Source organism: Mytilus trossulus, chromosome 7 (genome assembly GCF_036588685.1).
Source record: "Mytilus trossulus isolate FHL-02 chromosome 7, PNRI_Mtr1.1.1.hap1, whole genome shotgun sequence".
NCBI classification, from domain to species: domain Eukaryota; kingdom Metazoa; phylum Mollusca; class Bivalvia; order Mytilida; family Mytilidae; genus Mytilus; species Mytilus trossulus.
The window spans coordinates 82022612-82039297 of NC_086379.1; the positions used below are offsets into that span (position 1 = coordinate 82022612).

General features: G+C 30.8%; 1 protein-coding gene and 1 long non-coding RNA gene across 2 annotated transcripts; one reads left to right on the top strand and one right to left on the bottom strand.

The window, feature by feature from the left end:
- Positions 1 to 1875: 1875 nt before the first annotated feature.
- LOC134725979 (methionine-R-sulfoxide reductase B1-A-like) lies at positions 1876 to 12177 on the bottom strand. The gene is made up of 4 exons (XM_063590322.1): positions 12026 to 12177; positions 8590 to 8732; positions 7015 to 7132; positions 1876 to 3833 (listed from the first exon to the last, which is right to left on the bottom strand). Exons 1-4 carry the CDS (start codon positions 12078 to 12080, stop codon positions 3802 to 3804), a joined length of 348 nt encoding a protein of 115 aa, XP_063446392.1. The 5' UTR covers positions 12081 to 12177; the 3' UTR covers positions 1876 to 3801.
- A 1270-nt stretch (positions 12178 to 13447) lies between these two features.
- On the top strand, positions 13448 to 16142 carry LOC134725976 (uncharacterized). The gene is made up of 3 exons (XR_010108615.1): positions 13448 to 13572; positions 15116 to 15211; positions 15713 to 16142. It is a non-coding gene; the product is annotated as an uncharacterized LOC134725976 (long non-coding RNA).
- The last annotated feature ends 544 nt before the right edge of the window (positions 16143 to 16686 follow it).

Sequence of the window (16686 nt, forward strand, 5' to 3'; positions counted from 1 at the left end):
TTTAATGGAGAAAAAAAATTTGTGGGCAAGCAGATGAAATGAAAAAAATATTAAAGACTCCTGATGTTCTTCATACCTTAAATGTCTAGATATGAAAAAATAATTTGATTGATAGCGTCGAAAAACTTACCGACTCAGAAAAAAAACAACATAAATGGTTGCTCCTTGAGGATTTGGAAACCAATGAAAATAATTCTTTTCTTGGTAACAACTCCTTTGAACTTCGAACTTCTTATCCATCAGGCTGCATTCCCTTCCGTACATTTTCAATGAGTTAAGATTCGTTCCAATAAAGCAAATCATACCTCAAGACTTTTTTAGATAAACAATTATTTGTGTATTTCTATATTTTGAGAAACAGTGACTGAGTTGAGAAAAAGTAACCTTGAACTTTGACCTATTGAGCCAAAAGTCAAAGGGCTTTTCCCTTTTTCTATATCTTCCATTGGCATAATTTATTTATTATCTAGCATGGGAAAAACAAGATTTCAAAATAAATGTCTGTATAGAAATGACAATGAGATTCATGGAGTACGCTCTCAACTTTATCATTCGGAAATCGTAAAAAATGAATATATAAACATTTGAGCAAATCCATAATGTATAGACCTACAATTCTGGACATGGTAAATTATTTTTAGATCAAGTTTAGCTAATACTTTTTTGTGTTAAAAGTTTCTCTCTACCTATTATTCAAGTTTATAGCCAAACAAAGCAATATTGCTCACCACAAATGAAAGGGGGACTATTGCCATTTCAAGGCAATAACTCCGATAAGGAGGCAGTTGACCATTTTACTTGCAGGACATTTTTGGCATTTTAAAATTTTTCTCTCTATGATTATTAATTACAGATGGTGGTATTCTGCTTTTCTGGTCATATTCTCTTGACTGCTCATCTTCCTTCATATCTGAATCACTGTCGCTCTCTGTCAGTGCTTGGTGTCTTCAGATGGTTCCAACCTTCACGAGATGTTTAGACCCTGTACCATTACTTCCTCCGTTTGGCGGGTCAGTAGAGATGTATACGGATTTTAAAGATAAGATTTGACTCACACTCATAATTATGGTCAGGACTAGTTTTGCTTTAAAAGCTCAAGCTCAACATCTGCAGTTGTATTTTTATACCTATGTTCTATTTTTGGCAACAGCAGGAACTTTTGCTGATGAATGGATCAAATCTCCAGATGTATTTTGTTAAAATTATGTATTCTTTAAGTGAAGTTGTTTAATATTAAGCCCAGCAGTTTCATTGAAAAAAAATAGAACAAGTTTACAACAATGAATGATGACGGCAGACAATATTTTTTAAAATACTTCAACCAATGAAACATTAAAAATGTTGAGGACTAGCCATCTTCCAGTAACACCCATTATTCACATGAGGATGTTTTGGTGTTCATCATACTATATAGGCACTTTTTTTGTTTTAGACTGGTTTGTTAAATTGTTATACGATGATGACTGATGTTCCCATATTTTGACTATTTTATTGATTGTGACTGTTTATTTAACGCATCATGTAAATGTAACGGAATTTGATGAGACTGTTATTAAAGTGAGAGGGTTAGCGCTATAGAACCAGGTTTAATCCACCATTTTCTACATTTGAAAATGCCTGTACCAAGTCAGGAATATGACAGTTCTTGTCCATTCGTTTTTGATGCGTTTTGTTTTTTGATTTTGCCATGTGATTATGGACTTTCCAAATTGATTTTCCTCTGAGTTCAGTATTTTTGTGATTTTACTTTTTTTGTATGACATTGAGTACTTAGTTAAAATATAACTACGTATTTATTCATCATACTCTAATATGAAGCTTTTATATATACCTTTCTGTATTCCAGCAGGAGAAAATAACAAACAAAAGCACACCTGTTTTTCTGAATCAATTTATTCGATAAAACTTTCAAAATTTACATATCAAAATGAAAGACAATACATGCAATACACATGGCCCTGAGTGTATCTATAACATTTTGATTATCAGATCTAATATTTATAACTTCTTTCTTGCGTACAATTATTAATCATAATACAATTGTTAGTCACATTTGTTTTTATTTTTTTGGTATATTTATTAATGCATCATACAAAGAGTTATTAATATTGTTTTAAATTTATTTTCCATGTCTCCAAAAAAAAATGTCATTTATTTTTATGTCCCATAAAACATCATTTTAGGTAAACAATTTTCAATTTAAATTATTTATTGAAAATCGTTTTACCTAATAAGGATAAGCTTGCTCAATAGATAAGGTAGAGATTAGATGTTGTGATCCCTATTGCCTCTCACAATTATAAAATAGAAACTGACAATAAATATCCTAATTTGAGTTCTGAGTAATCACTTAACTTCGTTATACATAAATTTACAGTGATGAAAAGTGAATACCAAACAAAAAATAAATATCAACACAAACACTTGAAAAATCCAAAAAAAAGTTTACAATGCCATGTCATTTATGTCAACAGAAAACTATAAATAAAATAAAAACACTTAAATACATAAATCATTAAAATATTTTCTCCAATTAATATGCTTAACACAGATATATATATATATATATATTGCATAAACAAAACATTTAAGAAGGCTTGTGGGTACAAAAATTTCTGCAAAATTTAAAAAAAAAATTGGCATAACAACCAAGACAAGATAATAATCAAGTCAGACGAGGCAAAATTTGTGGAAAAGAACATACCAAGATTATAGTCAAATGAGTACAATAAGGGTTTCTTTGGTAACAAAATATGCAAAGATTATAATCAAATCAAATGAAAAAAGTGTTTTTTTGGCAACACAGCATATGAAGGTTCTAGAAGGATCAGTAAAAGAGCGAAAGTTTCCATTGTCTAGCTTTTCCATGTGGACTGTGGCCTGACAACTTCATATATACTTCATTTACTAAAACAACTTGATCCATCAGTAGTGTAACGCCTACCTAGGCTAGCTCAAAATCAAAAGGTCATAGTAAAGGTCATTCATAAACAAAGTAAAGGTCATCCATAAATAGAGTAAGGTTACTCATTTTAAAACAGAGTAAAGAGCAGTAGTTTTATCATACAAAAATTATGTTTGTTTTTCAATTATCAAGAACAATGATATGTCTAAAATAGAGTTTTGTAATTCATATATATTATCATTTACGATTAACAGGATAATATTAATCTCTATATGTATCACTCATGACAAAACATATCACTAACCATCAATAAAAGGTCAACGAAAATATGTTTATATTCAAACAAGTGGAAAAGTTTATATTTAATATTTTAAATACAATAATAAACTTGCCAAAATCATATATTATTTTCTTACTACTGCAAAAACATAGTGTCTAAATAGCTCACAGTATTGTTATTAAAACTTCAGTCAAAATAATACCCAAAACTAATAATCTCCAGATAAAAATTAAAAACACAAAAATACTGAACGCTTCACGGAAAATTCAAAACAGAAATTATACATCTTTGGTTGCTATGGAAGCACATCCAATAAAATTTCTCCCACAAGAAAAATGTTATACAAATGCTAGAAACTGGAATTCACTAACCACATCATCAATAAATAAATATAATAAAATTAGTATGGAAATTCATAATTTGAAATGATCTCTCTGAAGTTCACATATAAAATAAAACATATATATGTGTACAATTGCTGTGGAGATGCAATGTTATATTATAATCATAATACCAAGTTAAACTCATCTTTTCTAATACAATAGGCAAAAATCTTTTTATATAATGGAATGATAACATCTTGGTTTTGAGCTAGCTTCGGAATAATATGATCTTCTTAGGATTCAGTTACAGGCGTGTCTCTCATCTCTGTAAGCAAACAAAACAGATATATATTATAGTTATTATACATAAGTGACACAGTTGCCAAAAATTAATGTTAACCACTTCTTTAGAACTCTATTATATAGTACTTGTCTCATTGGCAATCATACCACATCTCCTTAATTTTATATATTAACAAAGGTCATACATCATTGGTAACAAGATAACAAAATTAATTGTTTTTTTATTTTGTTTTTACATTTAGCTGTAACACCACTGCCAAAAGTTGGGCACCCCAAAAATATTTTACCCTGCCACAATTTCTATATATATGTCAGTCAGGAGTCAAAAGTCAGGAACCTGTTATTTATAGTTTGTTGCTTGTTACTGTCTATTTGCTGTATATTTATATTTTATTTTTATTTTATATAATAGTGTTTTGTACATAAATCAGGTAATCGTTTTTCTGATTTGAATTTTGGCTATGTGTCGGCTTTTTATAGCTTGCTTAACCAAAGTCTCTTTTATATAAAGTCCCACATGAAATATGTTATAAGCTAGATCATTTCTGAAAAAGAGTCAATCAGAAACTTTTTTATAAGCAAGTATAAAATATTACAGGTACAACCATAGATAAGTTTATGCACTTAAAATATATCATCACTGAAAATCTATCATGTTTTCTAAGCAAGACTTAAAAAAGTGCTCGTTTTACATTGTGTTAAATGCATTGTATTAATCAGTCATGGCATTTATTTAGGCAATCTTTTGAATACATGTGTTAGCTTTCTAGGTCAATAATTGTAGGGAAAACAGATTTTTATGCCATGCCTATTGGTCATTAATAACAAAGATATCTTTCAAGATTATATATAAAGGATGTTAAACAACTAACAATCAATCAATCAATATAATATATAGTAATCAGATAAATAGATCTCTCACTGGACACATCAAGGAACAGCTTAATGCAAGGGGAATAACTCATTTTAATTTTATTGTACAAAACATTGCTTTCTATGTTAAATTCAGTTTAAAGCTGTTTCCCTTTTTGGCTTCAATAAGATGGTCAACATATATTAAATTGCAAATTAGAGCACACTGATTCACAACAGTCCAAAGTACAAAAACAGGCACTTGAGATGTAAACAAAACAGGCAAAATATGACCTTTGATTTTAATTTTATACAACCTTTTTATTAATATTCAAAATAAACATTCTACAAAGGTTCAATAGTGTTCTTAGTTGTTAAAGCTCACACTTCATACCAAAGTGTTAAAGCTCGCACTTCATACCAAAGCTTAACCCAAATATTTTACAAATAAATTAAAAGATAACAGTATGAAATTAGTATCTGTTTTCAGTAAAATATGCACTACTAGTTTGTCCAGACTAGGACCACGTAAGCCACTTCTTTGCCTAAAATGGATGTTTATGACTAAAGGAAAAATGTATTTATCTTTATAAAGTTAAGCCTTCATTACAAAAAATACACATTTAACGATACATTTTACATTTGAATGTTTGATATGGACTATAATCTGCTGGTACATTTTAATAAAAAAAAAAATATTTTTTTCATACTTTTCCTAAATTACACATAACTGATGAGTTATTTCCAGTGACATATATCATGTATATCATAACCATAACTGGTATGGGACAAACATTTCTTAAACATGTCATAAAGTTTAAAATAATCCTACTGTATATCCCTAAATGACTAATCAGTGACATGTATACACTTATAACAGGATTAAAACAGGATGACACTTAAAATAAAATTGTCTTCTTATCTATAATTAACATATTCATCATTGTTAGTTACGTCTATATAGTCTTGATTTAAAATAATTATGTTACAACATTTGTTTATGAATTAATCATGTTAATCTTAAAGTTTAAAACCGTAAATAGAATCCAGATTTTTGCTGTAATGAAAGTCTAAATGTTGGTGCATTGTATTATTAAATAAATAAATAAGTCATTTATTCAATTCTTTTCCTCTATGAAACATTTACTTTTTTGTAATTTCTACCAAACATTATATCAAGTCTGCAAGTGCAATTTCTTCAATTGGATGTTTTATATCAAAACTAGACAGTCTGTATATATATATAAAAGACCATATTAAAAGAATTATAAAGAAATGTAGCTTACACTTTTAACATTTCACTGATATACAAAAGATATCCTCTTATATGTCAAAGTTTTGTGACTATCCTTTTAACCTTGAAATAAAGGATATCATGGATATGACAGATACATTCAATATGAAAATAGTTAATTAATTGTTTGATAGCCATGTGAAAACTCTATATTTCATATCTACAGGTCACCTTACAACCTTCAACAATGAGCAAATCCGATACTATAAGTAAGACAGTCTAAAAGTCCCTGGCATTCCACAATATGGAGAAGGTACTGCCACTCACAGACCACATGTTTATTTCTCCTATTTTAAAGTGGGTTTGTGGTGCTTAAATCTTTACTTTTCTGTGTAGTTTCTTTTTGACTATTGTTTGACTTTTTGTTAATTTTCTAGTGGCTATGTTGTTGTATGTTTATCTTTGACTAATGAGTTATTTCCCCTTGTATGGTTTGTGCAAAGTTTTTTACTGGTAACTGATATTTTAGAACACAATACAATGGGAGTGACTTCCTTTTAGCATTGTTTGTTGGTATTTTACTACTTTCTGCAACCTGACTATATTATAGCTGACGCTTTTCCTAGTTTGAAGAAGCCGTAGTATTGTGACAGAAACACTGACCTTCTGAAGAAATCCTTTCACCATTGAATAACCCATACCATAACTTTGTTTATTTTTTTCTGATAGACAGGAAAGTTTAACAAATTGGAAACTAATTTTGGCATTTCACAAGAAAAAGTAAGTACAGTACTAAGTATTTCTGATGTATCATATGAGGTTAAAATACTAGAATGATTTTATCTATTAAGCCTCATATAAGTGTCCACAAAAGAGGGGGCAGGACCTTTTTCGGAACATCAAGATCAGGTGTTTTTAAGCTCACGATTTCGGGATTGACCCTTTTGGGATCCAAGATTTCTTTAACTGATTTTTCAGGATGTCAGGATTTATTCTATTTTTTTTTTAAATTCAGGACCTCTGGATTTTATTTTTTTAAGCTCAGGATTTCGGGATCAGGACCCCTCCCCCCTCATTAAACAGCTGTTAGGTCAGTTAATACATTTGTAATACTTACTGTCATGTGAAATGAAGACGAGAGACTCACTGAATATTCAGTAACGATTATGTCCCTGTTTAGGTCCATCACCAAGGAATTCATGTCCAAGACCATTACCACATTTACCACATAATATCTGAAATGCAATTTTGTCGATAATCAAATATATTTGTTTTCTCATTTAAGGTATATAACAAATTGTAAAAATACACATGACAAACAGAACATCAATAGTATACACTTTATTTACATGTATTTATTTTTAAATAGATGTAAATGCACATAATGACTGGCATCAAATTTTTATGTTTTAGTTTGTCTATTTGGGCGTATTGCATTTCCGCTAATTCTTCAAAGTCCCAATACTACGTTTCCGCAAATTTAAAGTATACGTTTCCGCAATTTGTATTTATTACTTTTCCGCAAATTTACCTGGTAAATTATAAAGATTTGAATGTACATATATGATAATTATTTCTTTTTTTTTAAGAAAGAAAATGTTCTGATCTCAGTATAGCTAAAATTTACTAGATATAACTAGTTGACTCGGGTAAGGATGAGTTAAACTTCATTGAGAAGTCTTTGGGTTGGCTTACGTGCCAACTAACATGATTGAAGAATGCTTTGTTGAATTAGTTGCCGATGTTCTAACTGACGATAAATGCATGATGTCTTCCGATTATATGCTGGAATTTTATATAGATGGCAGTTGAGATTTCCACCAACCATTTGGGCATCACCTCCTGACCCCGAGGAAAATAGAACAACAAATGGTGTAGAGTCTTTTCGTGCCTACCTGAACGAGCAGTTTTACGCTAGCCATCCTACCATATTTGTCGTTGTTGATGTGTTATTGAAACTGAAGACAACATCTTACATAAAGATGAGAACTGTAAAAGCACCCGTTCGAAAATATGAAAAGGAGAAGATCAAATGAAGATGGACTTCCTTCCTTAACAAAATACAAAACTTGTAAACGGTGAATATGCCTCTATGGACTTTGTACGACCTGTTGGCTACACATATTCTGCAAGAACTGACTTATGAACTCATATCAAGATATTTTTGAAAATACGTTTTCATATATTTTAATTATTATTTTACTTACATGTTATGATGACATTTAACTTAATACATATTCACTTTTTTTTATTATAGCTTTGCGTTCGAACAACAGGTATTCCTTAATTATTTGCGGAAAAGTAATTATTTATTTTTTCCGGAATAGTGACTTTTTTTCCGGAAAAGTAACATATTTATTTGCGGAAACGTAAACTTTTTTTTCCGGAAACGTCATCTTTTTTTCGCGGAAAAGTAATGCCAATTTGCGGAAACGTAAAACGCCGGTCTATTTCATTTCTGCCATTCGCAATTGCTAAACTAAATTTATCAACATAAGATGGGTTTTTTTCTTTCTAAGTAGATATAAGAATATGTGGTGTGAGTACCAATGAGACAACTCTCCATCCAAATAACACTTCATTGCTAGTTGGTTTTTCTTAGTTATGTATAATTCAAAAATATGCATTGCTTATAGGTTTAACCTTTGCACAGAATTCCAGTATTAGATTATCAAATAAAAAGATTATTTACCTTTATGGCTGTTTTTGATTCTGTAATTCTCTGTACAGAATCTTCCCTGATCAGTTTGTTGAAGGCTGGCCATGGTGAGGAATGTTCATATTTTGATACACTGCTAAATAAATGGTTGTTACACTTTGCACATGCATAAACTCCTAAAATGAGAAACTTCATCTTTTAATACTGTGATTGGTGTAGTTAAAAAGATTGGTTGTTTGCTATTCAATAATTTCAATACTATACAATTTGTTTTTATAAGGCAGATTTCATACACCTGACATATGTATACTATTGACTCAAAATGCTTTCATCAGATGGCCTGACAGAAATGGGGAATTCATTCTTTGAAACTGGCCCGACTCAAACATACATACATCTTTTCATGTTTATTTTCTGGTCCTGTGTTTAAATCATGTATAGATTTGTTTTAATTGTACAAAATTAGTAAATTGACTTGGTATACTAAACTGGCAAAATGATACGCAAAACCTGAAAAAAAATGGTAAAAAATTGTCAGTAAAGAGCAAGTGTCAGTAAAGAGCAAGAACTTTTTCCAAATACACCATTTGGTGGTGAGACTTACGGTGACATTAATGTATGCAGATTACAATCAGATGCTATTAGTCATGTTGGTGTCGGTATTAGATTCAATCAGGAAAAGGTCAATTATTGGTAACATTTTATAATTATACAGAAAATAAAAGGATCTGGAATTGTGTAAATATTTAACATTTTAGATATAGAGTGGGGTGCTCATTTTCGCCATATCTTTCCATGTTTTTTGCAGTTTATGTTCAGGTCATTATGTTTTTGAAGTATACTCATATTTCTATACATGCTATATGAAGATAACTTCAAATTCTATTTTCTACTTTTTAAAACCAAATAATTGCAGCTTTAAACGATGTTTATCTAATCAATTTCATTATAGATGAATAGCAGATATTTCAAAGGTGTGTAGAAATGAAATTTTGGGCAATCAGTCATCATGGTCATAGAATTACTAAGAAATACTACTTTAAAATTGTGTTTTTCATTCAGGAAATTGTCAACAACAATTTTTCGGTCCTTTGCAGTTAGTGCAATTTTTTTGTCTCAGATTAAAAATTAATCATATTTGTAAGTAAAAATTAATTTACCCTCATATTTCTTTTAATTCAGCCATCCTTTGAAGTTTTTACGCCTCAAAATAATATAACAATGAAATTGTGTCCCCGGCAATATGTGCACCCCACTCTATATGAAGTTGATTTCTTTCTTGAGTCATTCTTACAATATGCCAGCTAACAAATCTAACCTCTTTACTCACAGGAGCTTGGGTATATAATACAGATATATTTTTTTTTATTTTTTTGTTTGTTGATTAAAATATTTGGTATTTTCTCTGAGTCGTTGAACTCACTAGAAACTAGGAGAGACATGCACAGAAGTGATAGATATGTATTATAAATATAGAAAATTGAATATTTTAATCGAAAACAAACAAAAAAATCCAAAAAAAATTTCTATATCATAAACCAAAGTGGTATCTGGTTGTTCCAGCCCCAAACCAATCCGACCCCATGTCAATCCTGCCTAAAGTCAATCCAGCCCAAGTCAATCTGGCCCACATCACTCTGGCCTCATAATAAAATATGAATAATCTATATTGATTTTGGAGCAATTTGTGACAAATTTTAATGCCGACGTCTTATGTGGAAGTTATATGCAATAATCATTAATAGTTTCTGAGAAAGTTTTAAGCAATAACCATATATAGTTTTTGAGACACTGCGGGAAACCCCCCACCCTGGTTTTTTTTTTAACAAAAAACTAAATATCACTAAAATAAAATTTTGAATCAAAAACAAAAAGTATACAGATCTTTAGATCAATATAACAAAGAAGTGTGTAAAGTTTTAAGCAATAATCATAAATTGTTATAGAGATACGGCACAACATGTAAAACAAAACCATCCCCCTTTTTTACAAAATACTCAATCACTCAAAAATGAAATTTTGAATCATCACCAAAAAGTATACAGATCTTAAGATTAATATAACAAAGACATGTGTAAAGTTTGTAGCAATAATCATAAATTGATTTTGAGATATGGCGCGACATGTAAAAAAAACCTCCCCCTTTTTTACAAAATACTCAATAACTCAAAAATGAAATTTTGAACCATCACCAAAAAGTATACAGATATTAAGATTAATATAACTAAGAAGTGTTTAAAGTTTTAAGCCATAATCAAAAATTGTTTTTGAGATACAGTGCGACATGTGAAAAAAACACACCCCTGTTTTAGTTACTAAGTGCCGTAAATCAAAAAGTTTAAATCTAATTTTCACCAAAAAGTATACAGATCATTTGACTATCATAAGAAACAACTATATTAAGTTTCATGAAATTTGGATAAGTCGTTCTCAAGTTACAGTGCGACATGTTTACGCGGGACAGACGGACAGACAGACGGACGAACAGACGGACAGAAAGATGGACAGACGGACGGACACCGGACATGTGTATACCATAATACGTCCCGTCAAAATTTTGACAGGCGTATGAAAACAAAGTTTGTATGTATCAGCTTGGGGATCTGCTTGTACCGTTGTGTATGTAAATATTTGTTATTACACAATATGAAACACTATTTAGGATCAAAGACAATTGAAAGAAAATGCTAATTACTGCTGATTAATGTTGATGTCTGAATTCTTTTATATATATACGTTTTAATATAATCAATTATCATCTTGAAAAGTTGTAATTAAAACTTAATCAACCTAGTTGTTTAATACTCATCTAAAGAAAATATTTTTCAAAGGCCCTTTTTTTTTTATATACTGTACACCTTTTACATTATAATAAAAATCATAACCATTTTTGAATTACAATTAATATATATCTTTTATTTTTATTCCTTATAAAAATATTTTATATTGGGGCCGGATCGATGTGGGCTGGATCAACATTGGCCAGATCAACTTGGGCTGAATTGACGTGTGGCGGGTTCGACCTGGAAGCAACCCGAGCGCTAGTCCAAATAATTATGACGTCTGGCAAGGCTATTTTAATTTTTTTCTTGGACACTTGTAGGAAGGCGTCCCAGAAAAAAATTAAAATAGCCTTGCCAGACATCATAATTTATTTGGACTACCCAAGCCCCTGTGAGTAAACTGGTAAAAGTAAATAAATTTCGTCAGAAATCTTAAATTTCCTGAAATCTGCTTGTCAGACCTGAAAGATTTAATGAGATGGTAACACACATAAAACTGCTTGCCTTACATGTATTTTATACTTTCCAAAAGGTATAGTATGATTGTTTACATAAACAAGTGTCTGTATGGATGTCCTATATTTTAACTCCTATGGACACGACGGATTTTTCATTTATTTGTTATCGAAATACTCTAAATTTTATAGGTACACAGTGCTTAAACACTTTGTCAACAAAAAATCTACCTCTGTCAAAATGATCTCTATACTTTTCACCAGAAAACCATCCGCAAAAGGACATCTTCCCTAGCTACTTTCACTTTCTGTTATATAAGATTATATAAAGCGAACACATTTATTTTCGTAAATGTGTTTCTTTCGCCACAATTCCTTGATTTGTGAACCAAATAAAATACAACTAAAATTTCAAAGATTTTTTTTGACTGCAAAGCACACTAACGTACATATTGGTTAAATATTATGGGGACGAAGTCCCCAATTACGGTAGAAAATTCAATAAAAAAAAAAAAAAATCGGGAAAATTTCCCGAATTTTTCATTGTACTAATGAACTCAAAATCGTTAACTTTTTTTTTCAGATCTAGTTCCTGTTCCGGTTTCCCGCATTTGCGCAGAAATCTGTCTTGTTTGCATAAGACTTTGATTTTTTTTTATATTTACCAGTCTAGTAAAACATAAGATTGAATCTCAATACAAATTCAATTTTAATAATTGTTTGATAATAAAAAAGCGTTACGTTTCCTGATAAAAGCGTTTCTTTTGTTTACATCGAATATGACGTCATAACTTAAAGAACGTCACAGCTAGTTCCCTAACAACAGAACCAAAATCGGGAACGTTACGTACGGTATTTCGGTTTCTTTTATCAACATGATTGAATTAAAAAAAATACATACAGACTTCGTCCCCATTCACAGGTTATGCCTGCTTCATATTAGCTTACATAAAGTCGACTGAATTTGGCTACGATAACGCAGATCATCAATTTACTCATTCATTGGTTGACTGATTGAATGATTGATTGATTGATATATTGATTGATTGATTGATTGATATATTGATTGATTGATTGATTGATTGATTGATTGCTGGATTGATTGATTGGTTGATTTTAAATGTCCACAGGAACATATACTGTTCCCAGGTGTCCAGGAACTTGCTTTACTAGTAAAAAGTTTCTAGTTTATACTTTATCTAACTGAAATCCTGATTAAAATGTTCATCTGTTTCCTTTGTTCAATTTGTTTTTGGTGGCTTTCTTTCACAATATCTTTTTTTTTAAATCGTGTAAGAATATATACATCGTTTGTTCATGATTAATAAGTTCGTTATCGTGAGTCTTTGTTTTATCATGTTTACTAGTACTGGTCAGATTTGTTATGATTCTTAAACAGAAAAAAGTAAAAACACAAAAATACCGAACTCCGAGGAAAATTCAAAAAGGAAAATCAAAAATCAAAAGGCAAAATCAAAAGTCCAAACACATCAAACGAATGGGTAACAACTGTCATATTCCTGACTTGGTACATCTTAATATAGCGTTATTATTAGCGCTTGTTGCCAACTGACAGCCGTATCGCAAAAACGTTTGACAGAATATATCTATTAAAAAGGTCGTTAAACAAGAGAACTGACCATGACGTTTCACAAACAAAATCAGTCAGGGGAAACGACTCTATTACTCTAATGGAAGCGCCATCTTGATGCTAAGAAATGTCTTTTTTCTGTTTACGAAAAGGTTGATTAAGCGGATCGTACATATCAGAATGACAAGTAAGTCAGCCACATAATATTTTGTGAACATGAGCTTTCGATCTATCTATATGACAATAATAATCGCACCGAAATAACTATCTAAATCAGACCATCAAAAAGTTGTGCTATAGAAAATAATTGAAAGTAAATCGCAAGGTACTTGCGATTTCAACTTTTTTCAAGAAAATGGCACATAAAGTTTAACTATTCATTTTATTTACATAATATCATGTACACATAGTGTTTAAAGTTGTACTTCTCGATATTGGAAGACGAAAATGAAATCAAACACCAAAATAACGAGTTTGCAGTTGCATGCTTACTTTGTTGTTGTTCTATTGTTATGCTAATCAAACACCACGTCAGAAAATATTTACCACACAGTCATGACGAATCCAAGATATAGTTCCTACTTCAAGTGTTGGCAGAATGTAAGTGAACAACATCCTAAAATTTTATATAATTTACATTGGTTGATATACATAATATAAACATGTATTTTTTTCACAAAAAAGTACCATGTTTGTACTCTCAGTCATTGTTTAATTACTAGCCTAGATCATTTTTAAATTGTTGTATTGCACATGGTAAGCATTTTTGCTAATTTTATAAAGGCAACCAAAGATGTGGTAGGATTGCCAATGAGACACCTCTCTACAATCATTTCTATATCTCAATATACATGTAGTATTGTACATCCTACAACATGACAACATGACAAAAGCCCATACAACAGTCAGCTATAAAAGGCAGAAAAAATGACAAATGTATAACAATTCAATAGAGAAAACTAACTAATTTATGTAACATAAAAAGCAAACAAACAAATATACATGTATGTAACACATCAACAAACGACATCCAATGAATTGCAGACTCCTGACTTGGGAAAGGCACATATATACATACAGAATATGGCGGGTTAAACATGTTAGCTAGATACCAACCCTTTTATGGGAAAATTTTGGTTGATTTTATAGCGAATCACTGAAGCTGAAGCATGACTGGAGTGCCCCCCCCCCCCAAAGGAAAGTTCTGGCTCCGCCACAGCTTGTTCTCTAATATGAACCAATTCAAGTACATCTTCTAATTGTGCACTCTACTTGAGTGACTCACCAGGTTTTTTAGAATGTTAAGGTTATTCAGTATATATAAAAAAAAAAGGGAAGATGTGGTACATGTATGATTACCAAGAAGACAACTCTCAACAAGAGACCAAAATTACACAGAAATTAACAACTATACATTGTAGGTCACTGTACAGCCTTCAACAATGAGCAAAGCCCATACGGCATAGTCAGCCCCCCCCCCCCCCCCCCCCCTAACCTGGGACAATGGTATAAAAAACCATTGCGTCTCATTATCACTATTTTGTATTTCATGCAATAAAACATTAAATAATATAGCTGCTTTGAAAGGAGTTTCCTCTTGGGTTACATGATCTTACATGTATGTGTGCAAAATGAAACATCTCTTATATTAATCATCTTTGCTGTTTTGACATACATGTTTGATATCATTGCACTAAGAAAATTCCCCCTTTTTTTTCTTCAAACTTTAGATTTTGAGTGTTGCAGATGATGTTCAGTTTGCAGAGGTATTTGAAATGGAAAGAAAGAGAAATATGAACATACATTGACTGCTTTGAATATAAGGTGTAAGTAAATTGTATATGTACATGATATAATTATTAGAAATGATCAGCTTATCAGTGAGTATAAAAACATTTATTAGAGTTCAATATTTCAGTTAAAGTAATTTGGGTATAAAGCAAGGCAAATGTAAAAGATGGTTTGTTAATAGTCATGATAGTACATTACTCATCTTAATTACAATATCATACTTCTAAAAAATCACAATTTTATTGGACTGTTTTCTCCTGTTGAAAATACAATTGATATTAAAATGAATCATCAGTTACAAGAAAATCGTATCTTCAGAGGCAGATTTAGGGGGCAGTGGGCTGACCCCCCCCCCCCCTTTTGTGTGAAGAATTAAGTTGATTATACAAGGAATCACTGAATAATGACAAGAGAAGGCCCCCCTCTGATGACTATTTCTGTATATGCTAATGATCTTTTAATCCTTATATAATAACATTCTGTTTTATTCTTGATTTATATTATCTGATTATCTATATGATTCTTCTCTTTTGTAGGTAAAAAAGAGTTACATGTGCCAAAAAATATGTTGAAAATTTGAAAACTCATGTTAACAAGAGCATCAATGAATAGAAAAAAGAACAATACCAGGTCTGGACATTTGTGACAGCATGCAATTATTACCAGGAAAAAAATGTAGCTGCACAGAAGACACCCCAGATCATAAAATTGCATGTAAAAAAGGAAAGCATTCCTTTTCATAGAATCAAAGAACTCTTTTAACCAAGTCAAGATGTTATCATATATATAGTACATTTGTATTTACAAATATAAGAAGTATGTGTGACTATGTCATGTTACATGTATGCTGAGAATATTTTAATGTCACAAGGATATGAAATGGATAAATGAAATATTGTCAACCATTTAAATAAAACAGACAGGCTCACATAAAAATCAACTGCCTATGTGAAAGTTTAAGTTGAATTTATTGTCTAGAATTAACATACCATATATCCAAAGCACAGAATTGCCTTTCTCAGAAATTTTATATGTTAAATAGAATGATATTTGTAGCTTTTATTTTCTTGGAACTGTTTCAATATAAAATAAGGGAGATGTGGTATGATTGTCAATGAGACAAATTTCCACCAGAGACCAAAGTAAATGTTAGAAAATACAGGTCACAGTTATGTTTGACATTGTGTAGCAATATATATGAAAGACACAAAGATTATAGTGTAAAATAATTCAAACAAGATAATGAACTATTAATGATTACTCTTAAACCTGGCAGCAAACTCACTGAAACTAAACATAAAAGCCAATTACAGTCAACTCATATTCACAAAAGGAACTATTTTCGGTCAACATTGAATTAAAAAAACCATCAAAGGCAATGAAAGTCAACATCTATGTAGGACTCAAATCTATGGCGGATTCCAAATCTGTGGCAGATTCCTAATCTTTGGCAAATGTGACGTTACAAACGCCAAACAACTCAAATCTATGGCAGATTTTTGTTTACTCC